We start from the raw sequence: 16,398 nt of genomic DNA on the forward strand, positions 1-16,398 counted from the left end.
AAGGGGTATATAGTATAATGGTTATGCAAACACAGTCTCATGTCTGAGGCTCTTCAGTCCCAGGTTCAATTCCCCACATCACCATAAGCCAGAGCTGAACAGTGCTCTGGTTAAAAAAAAAAAAAAAAAAGCAATTTCAATGGACGATGGAGTAAAGACAATAAAGTGGTGAATGTAGATGCCTCTTTTGAGACATTTGGATGAGAGAGAGTTTAAGAATAAAATCCAAAGATATGATGCATGTGTGTAGTCAGGTACAAAAAGCCAGATATGGGTTTAATCTTTGGAGGCTCAAGTAACAATGAAGACCAGTGGGCTAGGACTAGAGCCCGTTTTGGAGAAACTTTTATTTTTTTTCTTGGGAGGGGGTTCCACAGCTGCTTGCCAAGGAACTGAATTCGTGTTGCAAACACAATGCATTTAAAATCCCTGCCTTTGGCAAAAAGCCTGTGTAGCACCTTCTGGCTATAAGCAGAGGTGTAAACATACCTCTGTGACTGTGTGCAGGGTTTGAGGGAACAAATGCTGGCAAAATGCAAGCATCTGGATAGCACTTAGCAACCTGCAGAGCAGGCCACAATTATTGCTTGACCCCCATGGTTGCTATGTGTACGTAAACATAAACATGAAGGAGCCAGGTGATGCCACCCCTGGTTGTGTGCATACATTACAGTGCTCATGGACCTGGATTCAGGCCACCAGTTCCCATCTGTATGAGAGAAGCTTTGTGAGCAGTGAGACAGTGCTAAAGGTGACTCTCTCCCACCCTGTCTATTGCCCTTCCCTCTAAATTTCTCTCTGTCTCTATTCAAAATAAATATTATGTGATAAGTATAGCCTGAAGAAAGCTCACCCAGGAGGGCACATACTTTGTATATGCATGTCCTAGGATCTACATGAGAGTGCTAAGGTGCTAGGAATAGGAAATTCTGGTGATGTATATCTCCCTCTCTCTCTCCTTTTTTTAAAAAATATTTATTTATTCCCTTTTGTTGCCCTTGTTGTTTTATTGTTGTAGTTATGATTGTTGTTGTTACTGATGGCATCGTTGCTGGATAGGACAGAGAGAAATGGAGAGAGGAGGAGAGAAAGATAGACATCTACAGATCTGCTTCACAGCTTGTGAAGTGACTCCCTGCAGGTGGGGAGCCAGAGGGCTCAAACCAGGATCCTTAAGCCAGTCCTTTCGCTTTGTGCCACGCGCACTTAACCCGCTGTGCTACAGCCCTACTCCCCTCTCTCTCTCCTTTATCTTTACATTTGAAATAAAACGAGTTGAAAGATCAGTCTGGTAGTAGTGAAATCATGCCTGCTTAAGGCCTGGACATGAAGAAGAAGAAGGAGGAGGAGGAGGAGGGGGTGGAGGGGAAGGGGAGAGGGGAGGAGGAGGGGGGAAGAGGAGAAGAAAGAAGGAGAAGGAAAGAGACAGACAGAGAGAGAGAGAGAGAGAGAGAGAGAGAGAGAGAGAAAGTAAAGGGAAGAACAATATAGGCAAGAGTTCCTGAATTCACTCACTTGGATAATGTATTGCTTTTTCCTTGCACACAACCCAAGTTCAAACTCAGCTGCCACTACATTGAAGGGAGCTTTAGTTCTCTCTCTCTCTCTCTCTCTCTCTCTCTCTCCGACACTCTCTGCCTCTCTGTCTCTATCTAAAAGACATACAAACAAAGAAGATATGCAAGCATATGTATGTATATACAAGCACATTTATATAAACACAGAGATGCTTGGCTATATTTTGTTCATTGTTTCTGTGAAACTCCTTATAAGGAACCTGAGATCAGAACAGACATGAACCAACATGCCTCTCATTGTCCATACCTGATTTAGCCTGATTTTCTGGCTGTGAATTCCTGATGACATACTTTGTCTAGCTCATAGATTAGCCTAGGAGAGTCAGGTATAAAGATGCAGCCCTTAATTGCTTCTGGGTTCACCAGACCCCTCAGTCTCCATCATCTGGTGCCTCTTCCTTGACTCCTTTAGTGTTGGAGCTGGTCTCCGTTGACACTGTAAAGTCACCCCCTTTATAGAAATTTTATTGAGGTGACTTTGAATTACAAAACTGTTTATGATTTGCCTGTATAATTTCACACCTCTTCAAAATCCATAGTGCCACACCTCCCCCATCACCAAAGTGGCATTTCTCTTCCTCTACTCCTTCAGATCTTCCCCTCATCCCGCTTCAGTAACCTCAAATCTGCCAGCAGAGGCCAAGGTTTGTTTGTATTTGATGTTGTCAGTTCCCTTGCTCTGTATCTCTATGTTTCACATGTGAGTGAAATGATCCAGTATTTATCTTTCTCCTGATTGGTTTCACATAGCATACTCCTTTCAGTTCCATTCATGGTGTAACAAAAGATCCAATCTCATCTTTTGTCCCAGCCCAGCTATAATCCATTGTGTATATGTCCCACATCTTCTCTTTCCAACCAATTGTCATTAGACACTTCACTTGTTTGTATCTTGCTTGGCTATTGTAACGAACATAGATGTGCATGTGTCTTTTCAGATTAGTGTTTTTGTGTTTTTTGGATAGATACCTCAAACATGGAGCTTTGCCCTGATTTGAGCCCTACAGTTTCCTGTCAGGTTGTTTTCCTTTCCGTGGACAGTAAGGACAGGCCCAACCACCGTGGCTACATTTCACAATTTTTCACAACTAGGTTCCCAAATTGTCTCATCTTTCTCCACCACCATATTTCATATTCCTTCTGGACTTTGAATCCACTGTTTCCCATTTTTACTAAAGACCTTACCACAGTTCACTCATACCATGCTGGTAGGACTTGTAATTCAGTCACTCACAAACTAGAGACCACAGAGCAGTTACTTGGTGGCCATATTGGAACTAATAATCCATCCTAGGATTACTGTGTGGATTTCAGGAGATAATGGATGTGAAAAATCCAGTTCAGTGCCAGGCTTAATCAATCTCATTCGCTTTCCCCACAAGAGTGGCCTGGATCTCTTACCCACATTTTCCAGCACTTAGCACAGTAATATAATTAGCAACATTAGTATATCTAAAAGGCAATTACCATTTAATTGCTCTGGCCCCCGTCAGCCTGAGGTTCCTCTCCATTCACTTCTAATTTGGAGCTAGGGGGTTGCACTTTTACCCTCACTGGCCTCAAAATCACTACCTTCCAGTGAATTGAAAATAACTTCAGGCCGCCATGGATGACAAGATAAAAGACTCCATCCTATCGTTCCCTCCATTCTGTTCTTATAAAAATGCAAATGTTACTTTGCTCTCCTAGAAGGAAACAAGTCAATTTCCAGACTCTTTCTGGGACAGAACATGGTAAATTATCTTGTTTGGTTAGACCAGCGTGCCCCACCCTTTATGCCCTGCACTGATCTTCCCCCAAAATAAATTATTGCCCTTGTCTAGATTCAGACCCAGAATCTAATTTCAGGCATGTCAGCTTAAAAGCCATTTATTTATATTACAATTTATTCAATTTAAGGAAGTAAATACCCTTCCTTCAGCCCTCCAGAGTTTGTTTATCTTTGCACTACTACGAGAACCTAATGCTCAGATGAAGGCAGCAGGGCGTGTTTTATTTCTCCTCCTCCAGTCCAGAGTCACACAGAGGAACAGCAGCCTCTAATCATGAGGAGGCCAGTGTGCTTTTGAGTCCAAACCTTTAATATTAGAAGAATGACACATGTACATTTTGAGGAACCCTAGATTGCCTTAAACCACACAGAAAGCATTTACATCTGAGCCACTTCACACACGGGACTGAGTTGAAGCTCCATTCTAAATAACTTTTGCAGTTTGCGATTTTGGAAAACAGCCTGGGCCATATAAATTCTCCCTCAGTTGTGTGTCTGTTAAATCTGATGCCAAAGCAAATGGAAGTTGGAGAGAACCTTTGAACCTCCCGGTTCTCAGATGACCTCAGTGAAGTTAGGCTGGCAGAATCCATGCTTGCTTTCCAAAGGAAGATTTGTTTCTTTCCTTTTCTAAGTGTAATGTGCCAGTTACTTTCTACAGAGGAGGAGGGTACAGAAGTGCTCCCTGGGTCCTTCTGATACTAGCCATATTCTTGTCCTCTGAATTTCTCCACTACAAGTCAACTTTTTCAGATAGAGAGAGACAAAGGAGAGAGGGAAGGACACCACAGCACTGAAAATTCTTCTGCAGTTGCAAAAGCTGTCCTGAACCTGGGTTTCATGTATGATAAAGCAGACACACCATCCAGGTGAGCTATCATGCCAGCATAGGAAATAGGCTTTTCTGTTGGACAGGGTCAAGGACACCCAGGTGTTGTTTGTTTGTTTGTTGATAGGACAGAGAGAACTTGAGAGAGGAGGGGAAGACAGAGGGAGAGAAAGATAGATACCTGCAGACCTGCTTCACTGCTTGTGAAGCAACCTCCTCAGATACCCAGGTTTTGTAGCAACTCTAATTCATAAATGACTCAGCTGAAGAAGAAGAAGAAGAAGAAGAAGAAGAAGAAGAAGAAGAAGAAGAAGAAGAAGAAGAAGAAGAAGAAGAGGAGGAGGAGGAGGAGGAGGAGGAGGAGGAGGAGGAGGAGGAAGGAGGAGGGAGGAGGAGGAAGGAGAAGGGAGGAGGAGGGAGGAGGAGGGGGGAGGGGGAGGAGGGGGAGGAGGGGGAGGAGGGGGAGGAGGGGGAGGGAGGGGAAGGGGAAAAGAGAAGAGAAGAGAGGAGAGAGAAGAGAAGAGAAGAGAAGAGAAGAGAAGAGAAGAGAAGAGAAGAGAAGAGAGAGAAGAGAAGAGGGAGAGTGGGAGAGAGAGGGAGCCCATAGCACCCCAGTGCTATGGTATTACCGTATGGTATGAACCTAGGCTGTGTTCCTGCCAAGGTCTGCATCCTGATGTGTATGTAGCCTTTGCCGTGGTGGAAATACTTGCAGTGCACTGAGTTCCAAGCTCTAAGCATGAAGTCACTGAACACGGAGTTGGAAAGAGAGGTGAAAGCTGGATCTAGTACACAGGCAATTAAGTCTGAAGCAGATGTTGTGATAGCACAGACTAGGATGGTCCACAGCCAGACTAACATACAGTAGAGAATGTGGTTGGTCCCCAGAATGAATCATTATGATATAGTTTGCCAACAGAACTCATCCAGAAAGTGAGTTAATGTCAGGCTTCTTGAGCAATGTGTTTCAGTGCTGCTTTTCTGCACTTACTATGTACTCTCCAGCCATATTCAGGACAGAAATATTCTCCTAGGCTCTTGTGCTCCAGAGGGAAAGTCTTTCTAATTATCAGGATTTTTTTTTAACTAATAGTACATAGATTTGATCATCAACACAAAGCTGGTGTTTATAGAAATGTCTGTCTTCCTCTCTTCCCCCCTTTTTCCTTTATTCTATTCCCTACAACCCTTGCACGTGTTTTCAGTTATTTCTTTTGTATTCCTAACAACCTCATGAGATCATCAAAACAGGTAATAATATTTGTACTTTGCAAAATGGTAAAGGATCTAGGAAATTTCTGTACTTCATATATTACCATGTCATTGCTGTTGTTCTGAGCTTGACATTTTGAAAATCTTGATTCTTATTGAGACAGCCCTGCATTGCATTTTTTCTTTCCTTTTTTTTTTTTTATGAGTGGAGAAGGTAATTTCAACCTCTGCTCAACTTCCCTTCACTGGTACAAAATTTAATTTTATCCACTCTCTTGTGTTTGTTGAAAATGGCATCACATTGTGTTTGTAGGAAATTGCATTACAGTGCTATAAATACATTTCTGAGAACTTTTAATTATGTGATGATACCTAGAACTCTCATAGTCAAGTCCCCTGAGATGATAAAGCAGAGTCCTCCTGGGAAGCTCCTCTGTTTTCAGCAGATCATCACTAGAGCACAAAGATTTCTGTTACAGACCATCTCTAAACTGTTAAGGTGACAACAGCTGATAATTTTGTTAATGTTAGTGGATTTAAGCAGGAAAAACAAAAAAGCCAGGTCTCCAGTGAGAAAAGATATTTACTAAGTCTTCCGAATACTGAATGACTCTTACCTGAAGAGGAAAAGGCACTTGGGCTCAGTGATTTGCCGTGGACTATGAAACCATCTGCAGACCTTCTAGAGATCATCGTTTGCTCCATTCTCATCTTTGTGAGTTGTGTAGGGAACATCTGTTTATTCCATTCCACAAGGAAATGTATCACTGGACATTTACAGACATCCTTCCTTCTGATGTTCAATCTTGTGCTCGTCCACCTCATTAAGAATTTGGTGGTGAATGTCATGAAAATTGTTTACTCTTCAGGCTTCATGTGGGACTCGGCTGGCTGCAAAGTCCTGCATTTCACGGCGGCCCTGACCACCTCCCTGGCCATCTGGTTCATGTTACACTTTGCTTTGTTCTACCACCGGAAGCTTTACCAAACTGTCCACCCCTTAAGTGAGGTTCCAAACCTAGGGAATCAGAAGAAGTCCTTAAAGGTGGTTACTGCACTTTGGGTGACTGGCATAGCAGTGTACAGCCCAGTTTTACTTTATATGAGAAAGTCAGATCACCTGGGTGCAGGCAATGAAACAGAGCCCATGTCTACTAAAAGGATTTACATGGATTGCCTCATGGACCTTGGAAACCAGCAGGTAGAATTCTATTACGGGAAAATATTTTTAGTGTTGATCGATATTCTTCCTTTAGCCATCTTAGTCTTTGTCTGTTTCTGGATGTCTTCTCTCCTTTTGGAAAGGAAAGAGATGACATATGGCGACATCTGGATTGGAGATGATGATTCAGAAATAGAAATCATTCGAGGAGCCAAGTTTAGTATTTTATTAATATGGCTGATCACTCCACTTTGGATTTCTCACTTTATCTTAGTCTTTTTCTTGAAAGAATTGGCAGACTGTGTCTTTTTTCCAGCTGTTCTGACAGCTCTCTCATCAGGCTTCTCTGTGCTCAGTCCTTTCTTGCTTATGCTGGTGAATTACAAAATGAAGTTTGTGTCCCTCTGTGGTGCCAAGGAAGAAAAACCCATAGTGCTGCCTGCAAATGGCATTCTATCACCATACACCTAGTGGCAGAGAACCAGGTTTTAATCACTGGGAAACAAATCCCATTGCTGCAAGTTGCTACTAACATTTCCATAGTCCCTATCAACCAGTGCTTTCTGCAAAGAGGTCCTAATACAGTGGTTCCTCCCCCAGAAAGTCTCCTGAGGGAAACTGTGTGAGAAGAAGGTATCTGAACACTGAGTTATTATATGTAGAATAGTCATCACTACATTTGTTATCTAGAACAATAACAAAATTTTTAACATAAACTTTAGTGTTAAGTCACTCTACAGTCATCTCAGTCTGGAAGCAACTTCAACAAAGATATCTTTAACATTTATTTTGCAAGCTACTCTGTTAAAAAAACAAAACAAGACAGTAAGTATATTAAAGAAACTGAGGATGGTACTTTTGACCTGCCTCCTAGTGATACTTAGCAGTGATCCCATATTTTTGTCTTATGTATTTCTTGAAATGCTTTGACACATACTGGAAGTGCATTATTGAGGTATGCAGTGTTCAGTTTTTGCGCTTTTGATCATAGTACTTTGTGTAAGCAAAAAACATTTCCCTTTTCCTGAGTGTCTTTAGTAAATAAGGAGTATATAAGAGATTAGGATAAAGAATCAGTGCTAGTGAAATCAGACTCTGTGTATGTAGAGATGTGCAAATACACCTTTACTAAAGATATTTAGCTCATTTCTGCTTGCTTAACCCTCCAAATACTGACTCTAGTTAATTTAAAAAAGTGGGGGGCATTTATATAACAAGGAACTGTATTTTCTTCTTCTGGTTACTAAATTGGTACATTAAAAATAAAAAGCATTAGAACCAGACCAACATTCCCAACACCACATGGGAGATGCTATGGCACAGAAAGAATATCTCTTTCTCTTAACGACTGAAAAAGTGTTCCAGAACAGTTAAATTACACATGAGCAAGACTCCATAAAAAAGTAAAATGAAACAAGAAGCTTAATTATAATCCTCATAATAATTTGATATCTACATTTAGGTTCAGTAAATATAAGGGAGTATAATTCATATACATGACTAGGTCTTTTTTTTTTTTTAACAACTATACAGTGTAGCTACTTTGGACTTCAGATTAACAGATTAATCATTTTAACTATTTTATGTTGCATGTATATTACATAAGCCTTTTTATTTTAGCCAATTCTTATTACATGTTTTTTTTTTTTTGCATTTTCATCTTTAGTTGTAGATCTAGGGTTTGTTATACTATAGCTCTAATGAATGGGTATTCCTAAGTTGAGATTTTTGCTCTAAAAATTGTAAAATTTTTTAATGTCTGTAAAATTGTGGACCTGGACCTCATTAGCAGGAGAAACTCAGAACATCTTTGTTACCATGGACTGCTATGGAAGAAGGTAAATTGAAAGTAACCAAGTCCCAAATATCATAGTGTTCTGAGGGCCAGTGTCTGTACCATGCATCGTACTGGGAATTTAAACACACGCACGCACGCACGCACGCACGCGCGCGCTTAAGACCTGCACAGATCTCTGGGTGGTCTTCTTGGGAAATGCTAAGGCAAGTCCACTGAGGCAGTTTAATCAGAAGGGCACTAGGCATGAATCACATATAATGAAGTTAACATCTGGGGAGATGTGAAATGTGGGGAAGAGGTCACCATGTTTTAATTAAGTGCAGATGTGGTCAGGTCTGGATGAACCATTGATCTTAGGTAGTTGTTCTCAAGTGTGGTTCTGGGACTAACAGAATCAGCATCACTTGGGAATGTGTTAGAAAGGAAAACACTCAGACCCCAACGTAGACCTGTCATATCTGGGGACTTTCAGAGTTTGAATAAGCCTTCTGATTCTCAAGCACACTGAACTTTGACAACTTTTGATCTAGGTTTGCTCAGAAGTTTAAAATTCCTCATGACTAATAAAAGTGTGAGAACAAAACCAAGGTAACTGACTGCTCATGTCTTTAGTGCTCCCCACTTACATTGCTGTAACATCTACTTTGTCTTAAATGGGAGTCAGGATTGTCATCTGTGTTCTATACATTCTCAATAAGCATTGCCAAGCGAATTTACTGTAAAATCAAGTAATCTTTGCAAAATCAAGAGAAATGCATGGCCACTTCAGGTGTTCCAAAAATTTGGAACTGAGATTTGGATAGTTTCCTATACGTAAATGCATAAGGAATCCAGTTCCCAAATTATTCCACAGTTCCTTTCCAGGAGCCGGTACAATTCAGTGTTGGCTTAAGCCCATATTCAGCTTCCCAGTGCTAAAAAATCTTTCTTTCTTTTTTTTCCTTCTATTTTCCTTTAGTTTGGACATCATTAGTTCATAGTTCTGGCACTGAGGAACTGATGAATTTCATCTACAGCAGAAAGCAGCAGTAAACCATATCCCAACTGAATGAAAAACTTTCCATTTCTCTTTTACAGTCATTTTCACATTGAATGACTTGCCTGCTCTCCCTTAACCTCCATATTTCATTCAGGTTCCCTGTGGGATCAGAACAGCAGGTGGGTAAGAATAAGGATAGATAAGCAGAGACTGTCATTACAACACATGAGAGAGAGGCATCGAGCTTGGCTAGTCCTGTACTTGAGCCCTGACTTGAGCCCAGGGCCAATTCCCCACTGCCACTCCAAGCTACACACAGCCTCAGGGTTGAGTGTCCCTGTGTTCCTCTTTCCCAATACAGATCCACTCTTCCTCAGTGTAGCCCTGAAACCTCTCTGAACAATTTCTTGCCAGGGTGGTTATGGTTCCAGAAAGTGGCTCCACCTAACTGTCATTATTATGCAGATTTTGCTGATATTGGCCTTCCTGAAACTTCTCCAAGAATCTCGAAGTCAAACTCTTTTTACTGTAAGAATATTTAGATTCTTACAATGATTTTTTTTCTTCCAGTGAGATGTTTCCTTAGAAGCCATATGAAATAGAAATTGCCAGTCTTTTGATTTCTCCACTCTGTCTTAGAACATTTCCGTTAATCTATGGCCTTCTTAATAAATGACATTTATAGCTAAATATCATGTATTTTTCTTGTGTTTATGTGTTTGATTTTTTGCCACTGGGGCTTTATGCTTACATGATACCACTATTCCTGGTAGTCTTTCTTCTCTCTTTCTTTCTTTCTTTCTTTCCTTCTTTCCTCCTTTTAAGTACAGGGAAAGGGGGAGGGGAAAGGAGAGGGAGAGAAAAAGAGAGAGAGATAGAAACAGACAGAGACAGACAGACAAACAGACTTGAGACAAGGAGAGTCATCAGAGCCACATTAGTCCACTAGTCATGAAACCTCAACCCCAGGAAGTTGGGTGGTAGCGCAGCGGGTTAAGCACACTTGGTGCAAAGCTCAAGGACCTGCATAAGGATCCTGGTTAGAGCCCCCGGCTCCCCCCCTGTAGGGGAGTCGCTTCACAAGTGGTGAAGCAGGTCTGCAGGTGTCTTTCTCTCCCCCTCTCTGACTTCCCCTCTCTCTCTGTCCTGTGTAACAACGATGACATTAATAACAACAACAATAACTACAACAACAATAAAAAACAAGGGCAACAAAAGGGAAAATAAATAAATATAAAAACAAACAAACAAAAAAACTTCTACCCCTGCAGAAGCTCTTGTGTGGCCAGAAGCTCAAATCTGGGTTCTTGCAAAGGGCAACATGTGCACTCTACTGGGTGAACTTCTCCAAGTTCCTATAGTTTTAAATTTTTATTGTATATTCTTTTAATTTCTCCTGTGCTGCCACAAATGAACATAGACTATTTTTAATTAATTAGTTAATTAATTAATTTTATAGAGACAGAGAGGAATTGAGAAGGAAGGGGAAAATAGAAGGTAGCACTGCTTCATCTCTTGTGAAGATTTCCCCCTGTAAATTGGGACTAGGAGATTAAACCGAGGTCTTTGTGTATTTTAATGTGTGTTCTAATGAACACAGATCCTTTTCTTTTCCTTTCCAAAAAAGAATTTCAGGTGGGAAACTCATTTTAAATCAAGCATGGATGAATACACTTTTAAAACTACTCCTCAGGACCAGGGAGATAGCAAAGTGACTTATGCAGCTAGCTTTCATGCTTGAGACTCAGAGGTCCCAGATTCAATTTCTGGCACTACATAAACCAAACTTGAGCTGTGTTCTGGTAATAAGTCAATAAACAGGTACATAAATAACAATACTTCTTTACCCCTTGACTTAAAACTCTAAAGTTCTCATCTAACATCTAAGTTAGTTTATGTCAGTACTTAGGTCCTATAAAAAATGAAATGAACTCTATTCTGAAGCAATTTGGAAATATGAACTAGGGTTCAAAACTACAAAGACCAATATTAATAGCGGTTTGTTAGAGTACTGGGTTGTCAGAAAAATCATGATTTTTAAAAAAATTATTTATTATTGGATAGAGACAGATAGAAATTGAGAGGGGAAGAGGGGAAGTGGAGAGAGAGCGAGGGGCAGAGAGACACCTACACCCCTGCTTCACCACTTGTGAAGCTTTCCCCCTGCAGGTGGGGACTGGGTGCTTGAACCTGGGTCCTTGTGCAGTGTAATGTGTGCGCTCAACCAGGTACACCACCACCAGTCCCCTGATTTTTTTTTTTTTTTTAACCAAAGCACTGATCAGCTCTGGTTTATCATGGTGAGGAGGATTGAACCTAGTACTTTGGAGTTTCAGGCATGACAGTCTGTTTACATAACCATTATGCTATCTACCCCAGCCTGATGTATTTTTTTCTATACAAAAATAGCTTCATGACTTTTCTGACAAACCAATAATTATGATTTTTAAAATGTAGTTCTCTATTAAACTACTATCTTAATTAGGCAAGTGTAATAAAACGTAAGGAAAATATTATTCAAAAAAATTTCTGAAAATGAAATAATAAACCAACTGGCTATGGAATATGTTTTATACCCAGTTTGAGGATATCTGAAAGGTAAGGCGTATTAGATACACAAAAGTCTCTATAATGATCATGACTGCAACTGTGTTTAGATTCTGCAGTTGAAAGAAGAGGAATTTATTTGGAGTTACAGTTCACTTACACCCAACATGATACAATCCAGGGACAGGAATGTCTATGGAATCCTGACCTCATTGGTTCAAAGACATGCTCGTGTTTCCAAACAGATGGGGTGGGCAGGGAGCATTAATCAGAAGATCTCTGGACCTGGGAACAAGAAAGTAGTTGGTCTGAGCTGGCTTTGCTTCCTGCTCAATAAGCAGTACACAACCTTGGTCTAAAATTGCTAAAAAAATATTGCCATCTATAAAACAAAGTATGTGGTCATGAATCATGACATATACCCTCTGCCTCCTCCACAGAGTGGTAGTCAAGTCAGACACAAAACACATCGAAGGCAATTTGACAAAAATTATATCTTGACTTCAGTGAAGTGTTTCTTGACCACTGCAGGTTGAACAATCTGAAGTGAAAGAGGAAGGCAAATCCGACAACAGAAGCCTACACAGAAGTACTTACACTGTATAGTTGTTAAAAAAATGAAAAAAGAAAAAAAAAAGACCGAGTTGTATATTTTAATTATACTCCATTATATTTACAGAACAGAAATGCAGATATCAAATTATTGTGATTATTTTTGTTACCACTTTTTGTTTTATTTTACTTTTTATGGAGTCTTGCACATGTGTAATTCAACTTTTTCAATCATTAAGAGAGAGAGAAAGGTATTCTTTCTGTTTCTGTAAAGTGGTTAAAAAGCCTCTGAGCCCGGTATCCTTATCTCCATAAAAGAGATTACAGAATTATCTTTCTCCCTGAGTCTTTGAAAAACTAAAGATATGAAAGAGTGTTGGTAAAAGCACCCAAACCTAGACCCTTGTACAAAGTTTGCTTCACAAACATATCTATGGCAATCCCCTCAGGACAACAAACAGGAAAAGAAGTACTCCTCTGGAAGCTTCAACAGACTCAGTAAGGGCTTGTTTTCTCATCTGTATCCCCCCCCCCCCCACACACACACACACTACTGGCATGGAGATTGGTACCAGTCTCATCTAGCATGTGCACGGAGTTAAGGATCTTCCCTGAAGAAGCAGATGGCGTCTGCAGAGCCGGTCTTGCCTCATGTGTTCTCCTTGGCTCTCCTTCAGTTGTCTCTTCCCAGTAGAAATGTCTTGCCTTTCTCATTTTCTGGTCCAGGATTAGGCATGTAGTGGCTGCCATGCTTCTGGCCACTGTTGAATCAAAGGCTGCAAGAAATGGATTCCAACATTTGGAATGAGTTGTTTCCTTGCCAGCCAAGATACTGAGCCAACTAGGAACAGCATTTCACATATTTTTTTTCACCCAGATTTTCCAGTATTTAATTTTTCTGATTTTTTAGCTCTTTTTTAATATTTATTTTATTTATCTATTCCCTTTTGTTTCCCTTGTTGTTTTATTGTTGTAGTTATTATTGTGGTTGTCATCGTTGCATAGGACAGAGAGAAATGGAGAAAGGAGGGGAAGACAGAGAGGGAGAGAGAAAGACAGACACCTGCAGACCTGCTTCACCTCCTGTGAAACAACTCCCCTACAGGTGGGGAGCCGGGGGCTCAAACCGGGATCCTTAAGCCAGTCCTTGTGCTTTGTGCCACCTGCGCTACAGCCTGACTCCCTGTTTGAGCTCTTTTATAGTAAATTTTAAAAAAGGAAGAACATCTACTGGTTGTGTGCAAGATTTCAAGTTGAGAATGGATATATATATATATATTGGGCTATGTGGATGAGGGTGTGGGGAATTGCTGTATATTTCTTCACATAGGTGAAATAAAGGGTTAAGAAAAGAACCATAATGCAAATTGATTGTGGTTACCTCATCACTGAATGCACTCTGCTCACTTATTTTGACAAGTCCAACTTACTTTTTAATTACAGGGCCTCATGGTATATTGGTAGATGTAGTAATAGTGACTTTGGCAGCAAAAGAGAAATTTGTGTAACATGAACCTTCCCAATGAGTCCATACTGACTTCTTATAAAATAGAGTGAGGCAATTCATTTTAAGAAGAATTTCAGTAGAGCATTTGATGTGATCTGTGACTGTAGTCACAAATCAGTGAACCTTTTATGAGCCGAGAACCAGAATGTATACATTCAACAAGGGTAGTTGCTCAGAAAATCATATCGGCTCCTCCAAGCTTTTTCCAGTGATGCCACCATGACCCAACAGACTTTTGGAACTCCTCATTTGGAATGATTTTCAGAAGCACCTTTCAAATCACAACAGCAGAAAAATAAGAAGTAACTCCCTACCCCCACTTGCAAATCAGAGTGTTGGAACAAGGAGGCTGGTTTTAAAATTACCTGCTACATTTTGTTATACACTCAGACTTCTAGTCACTTGGAGCACTTTCTAATCAAGCTGATTCTTGCCCTGAAGGAGGAAAGTGGGCCATCATAGAGGTCATTCATGAGGAGGTGACAGTGTTGACAGAACCATTAGGGCTGTGGGCCCTTCCTACACATTTTAATAGGCACTGGAGGGACTTCTGTTCTTGGCAGTTTGTCAAAGTTCTGTGAGCATAGGAAAAACTCTACAGACATTTTTATGTACAGTTGATCCTTATTGCTTCATTCTTTTGTTGCTATTTTTGCAGGGGCTTCCATTGCTTTGTGATGACCTTTTTAGAAAGAAATAGAGAGGATTGGGAGAGATGCCACAGCATAGAAGCTTCTGCCAGTCCTGCTAAGTCTCCTATGTGATGGATACCAAACCTGGGCCTTGCACATAGCAAATCAGGCACCCTCCCGGGTGTATGTTATCTTGCCAACCCTATGACTTCAGTCTTGATCTCCTCTGGTAGGACTCCCATTTGGAGTCTGGGTAAAGTTTCTCCAGTGCCTTGGACAGAACAAAAGAAGGGGAGTGGGGAATTGTGTCACAAATATTTTGGCACTGCACACTGGTCCCAAGCACCTTGCATTCCACTTCTAGTAGGGGTCATTAGAAAGTTCCTTTCCTTTTCTCCTTTCTTTACTCTTGCACTTTTCTACCCCTGCCCAACCTCCATTTTCACCTCTGCCCCTTTGTAAAGAAACCAGATACACAGCATACCTGCCTCAGTAAATTAGAAATTGCCGGAGTCAGCAAAGAGGAATTATAAGCTCGGCTGAGCATGAAATGGAAGGGTTTTAATGGGTTCACAGTACTGAAAGTCAGCACATCCTGCTGGAGGTGTATCAAGGGAGCATGGTGGGGGTGGTGGTGTATGGAATGATTGGGAGCTTCTGTGGTACAAAAGCAAGCCCTGGGGACCTCAGACCTTCTAAGACAGGTGATTGCAGTGTGTAGGATTATGGGTACCAGACTGGAAGCAAAACAAATTGATAAACGACTGGTTCTGAGGTCCCAGGGAGGACAAGAGCCAGTTAGGATTCATAGCCATGAAAATCTTACACCAGGATTTGAAGTTAGACCACCTTTTCTGGGAAGGTTTAAAAAATATTAAAACATCTATTTATTTTATGGGAAAGAGATATGAGAGAGACAGAGATTAGCTGTGGCTAGAGCACTGCTCAGCTCTGGCTTATAATGGTGGCAGGCACTGAAACTGGGGCATCTAGACCTCTGGCAAAATAGTAGGCAAATCCTGTCTGTTCTCTAACTTTTGATCCCATCTCGCCAGTTCCCCAATAAGTTCTTCCTTTCTTTCTTTTTTTTTGGAACTTAGTCATCACCCTACTCTTGTGGGCCCTGAGGAGAATTGCCCTTCTTGCTTCCAAGCTCTTAGTCTGGCCAGATGAAAGCTGGCTTGAGTCTCGTCAGGACTCTAACTTGGCCTCATGCCCTCGTGCCTGACTAGTCTTAACAATGGGGCGGCACTATGTGCCCCTAACGCCAGTCACAAGGCAGGGCCCCTTCCTTCCTCCAGGTTATAAAGAAGGGGAAATGTCATCCCCACCTCATAATATTTTATTTAGTTTGGGAGGATTTTCTTTTTCTGGAGCGGGGAGATAAAACTGAGACTCTGCTGAGGCCCATGTTGGAACATGCTGGCTGGTGGTTTCGTGTGGAAGAAACACTGTTTGTTGCCGTTGTGGCAGGAGAATTGAAAACAAGCTGAGGACACCAATTCTGTCTCAGAATACAGATGAAGTAAACTTTATTTGTCAGGAGGCACCAGTTTGAAAGAAAAAATAAAAAGAGAATGGTACTTACTGTAAGTACTGAATTCCTCTGAAGGATCACACATTCACTAATTCCCCTACCACTAAATCCCCCTAAGGTCAGGCGAGAGTGAGGAGACTGGGGTGGGGAAGCCAGTGATATCTCACATACATGCAGGTAGGAGCAGCCACAGCTGAGCCCTCTCCTCCTGCTGCCATGGGAAACACAGGCCTGTGTTGCCAGAGTTTGGGATGCTTTTTAAGTGAAGCCAGAAATTCAGAATTTCATGTGAAAT

At 41.1% G+C, this 16,398-nt stretch overlaps 2 protein-coding genes across 8 annotated transcripts in view; both read left to right on the top strand.

The window, feature by feature from the left end:
• The window catches only part of SNCAIP (synuclein alpha interacting protein), a 214,456-nt gene that overhangs the window by 82,026 nt on the left and 116,032 nt on the right, over positions 1-16,398 (top strand). The window lies entirely within an intron of this gene.
• On the top strand, positions 6,051-7,022 carry LOC132536880 (uncharacterized). The gene has a single exon (XM_060186358.1). It carries the CDS (start codon positions 6,051-6,053, stop codon positions 7,020-7,022), a length of 972 nt encoding a protein of 323 aa, XP_060042341.1.

This window comes from Erinaceus europaeus, chromosome 2, assembly GCF_950295315.1.
Source record: "Erinaceus europaeus chromosome 2, mEriEur2.1, whole genome shotgun sequence".
Classification (NCBI taxonomy): Eukaryota; Metazoa; Chordata; class Mammalia; order Eulipotyphla; family Erinaceidae; genus Erinaceus; species Erinaceus europaeus.

What these genes read in the sequence shown, in the direction of transcription:
- LOC132536880 (XM_060186358.1), top strand. Translation starts at nt 6,051, where the DNA reads ATGAAACCATCTGCAGACCTTCTAGAGATCATCGTTTGCTCCATTCTC.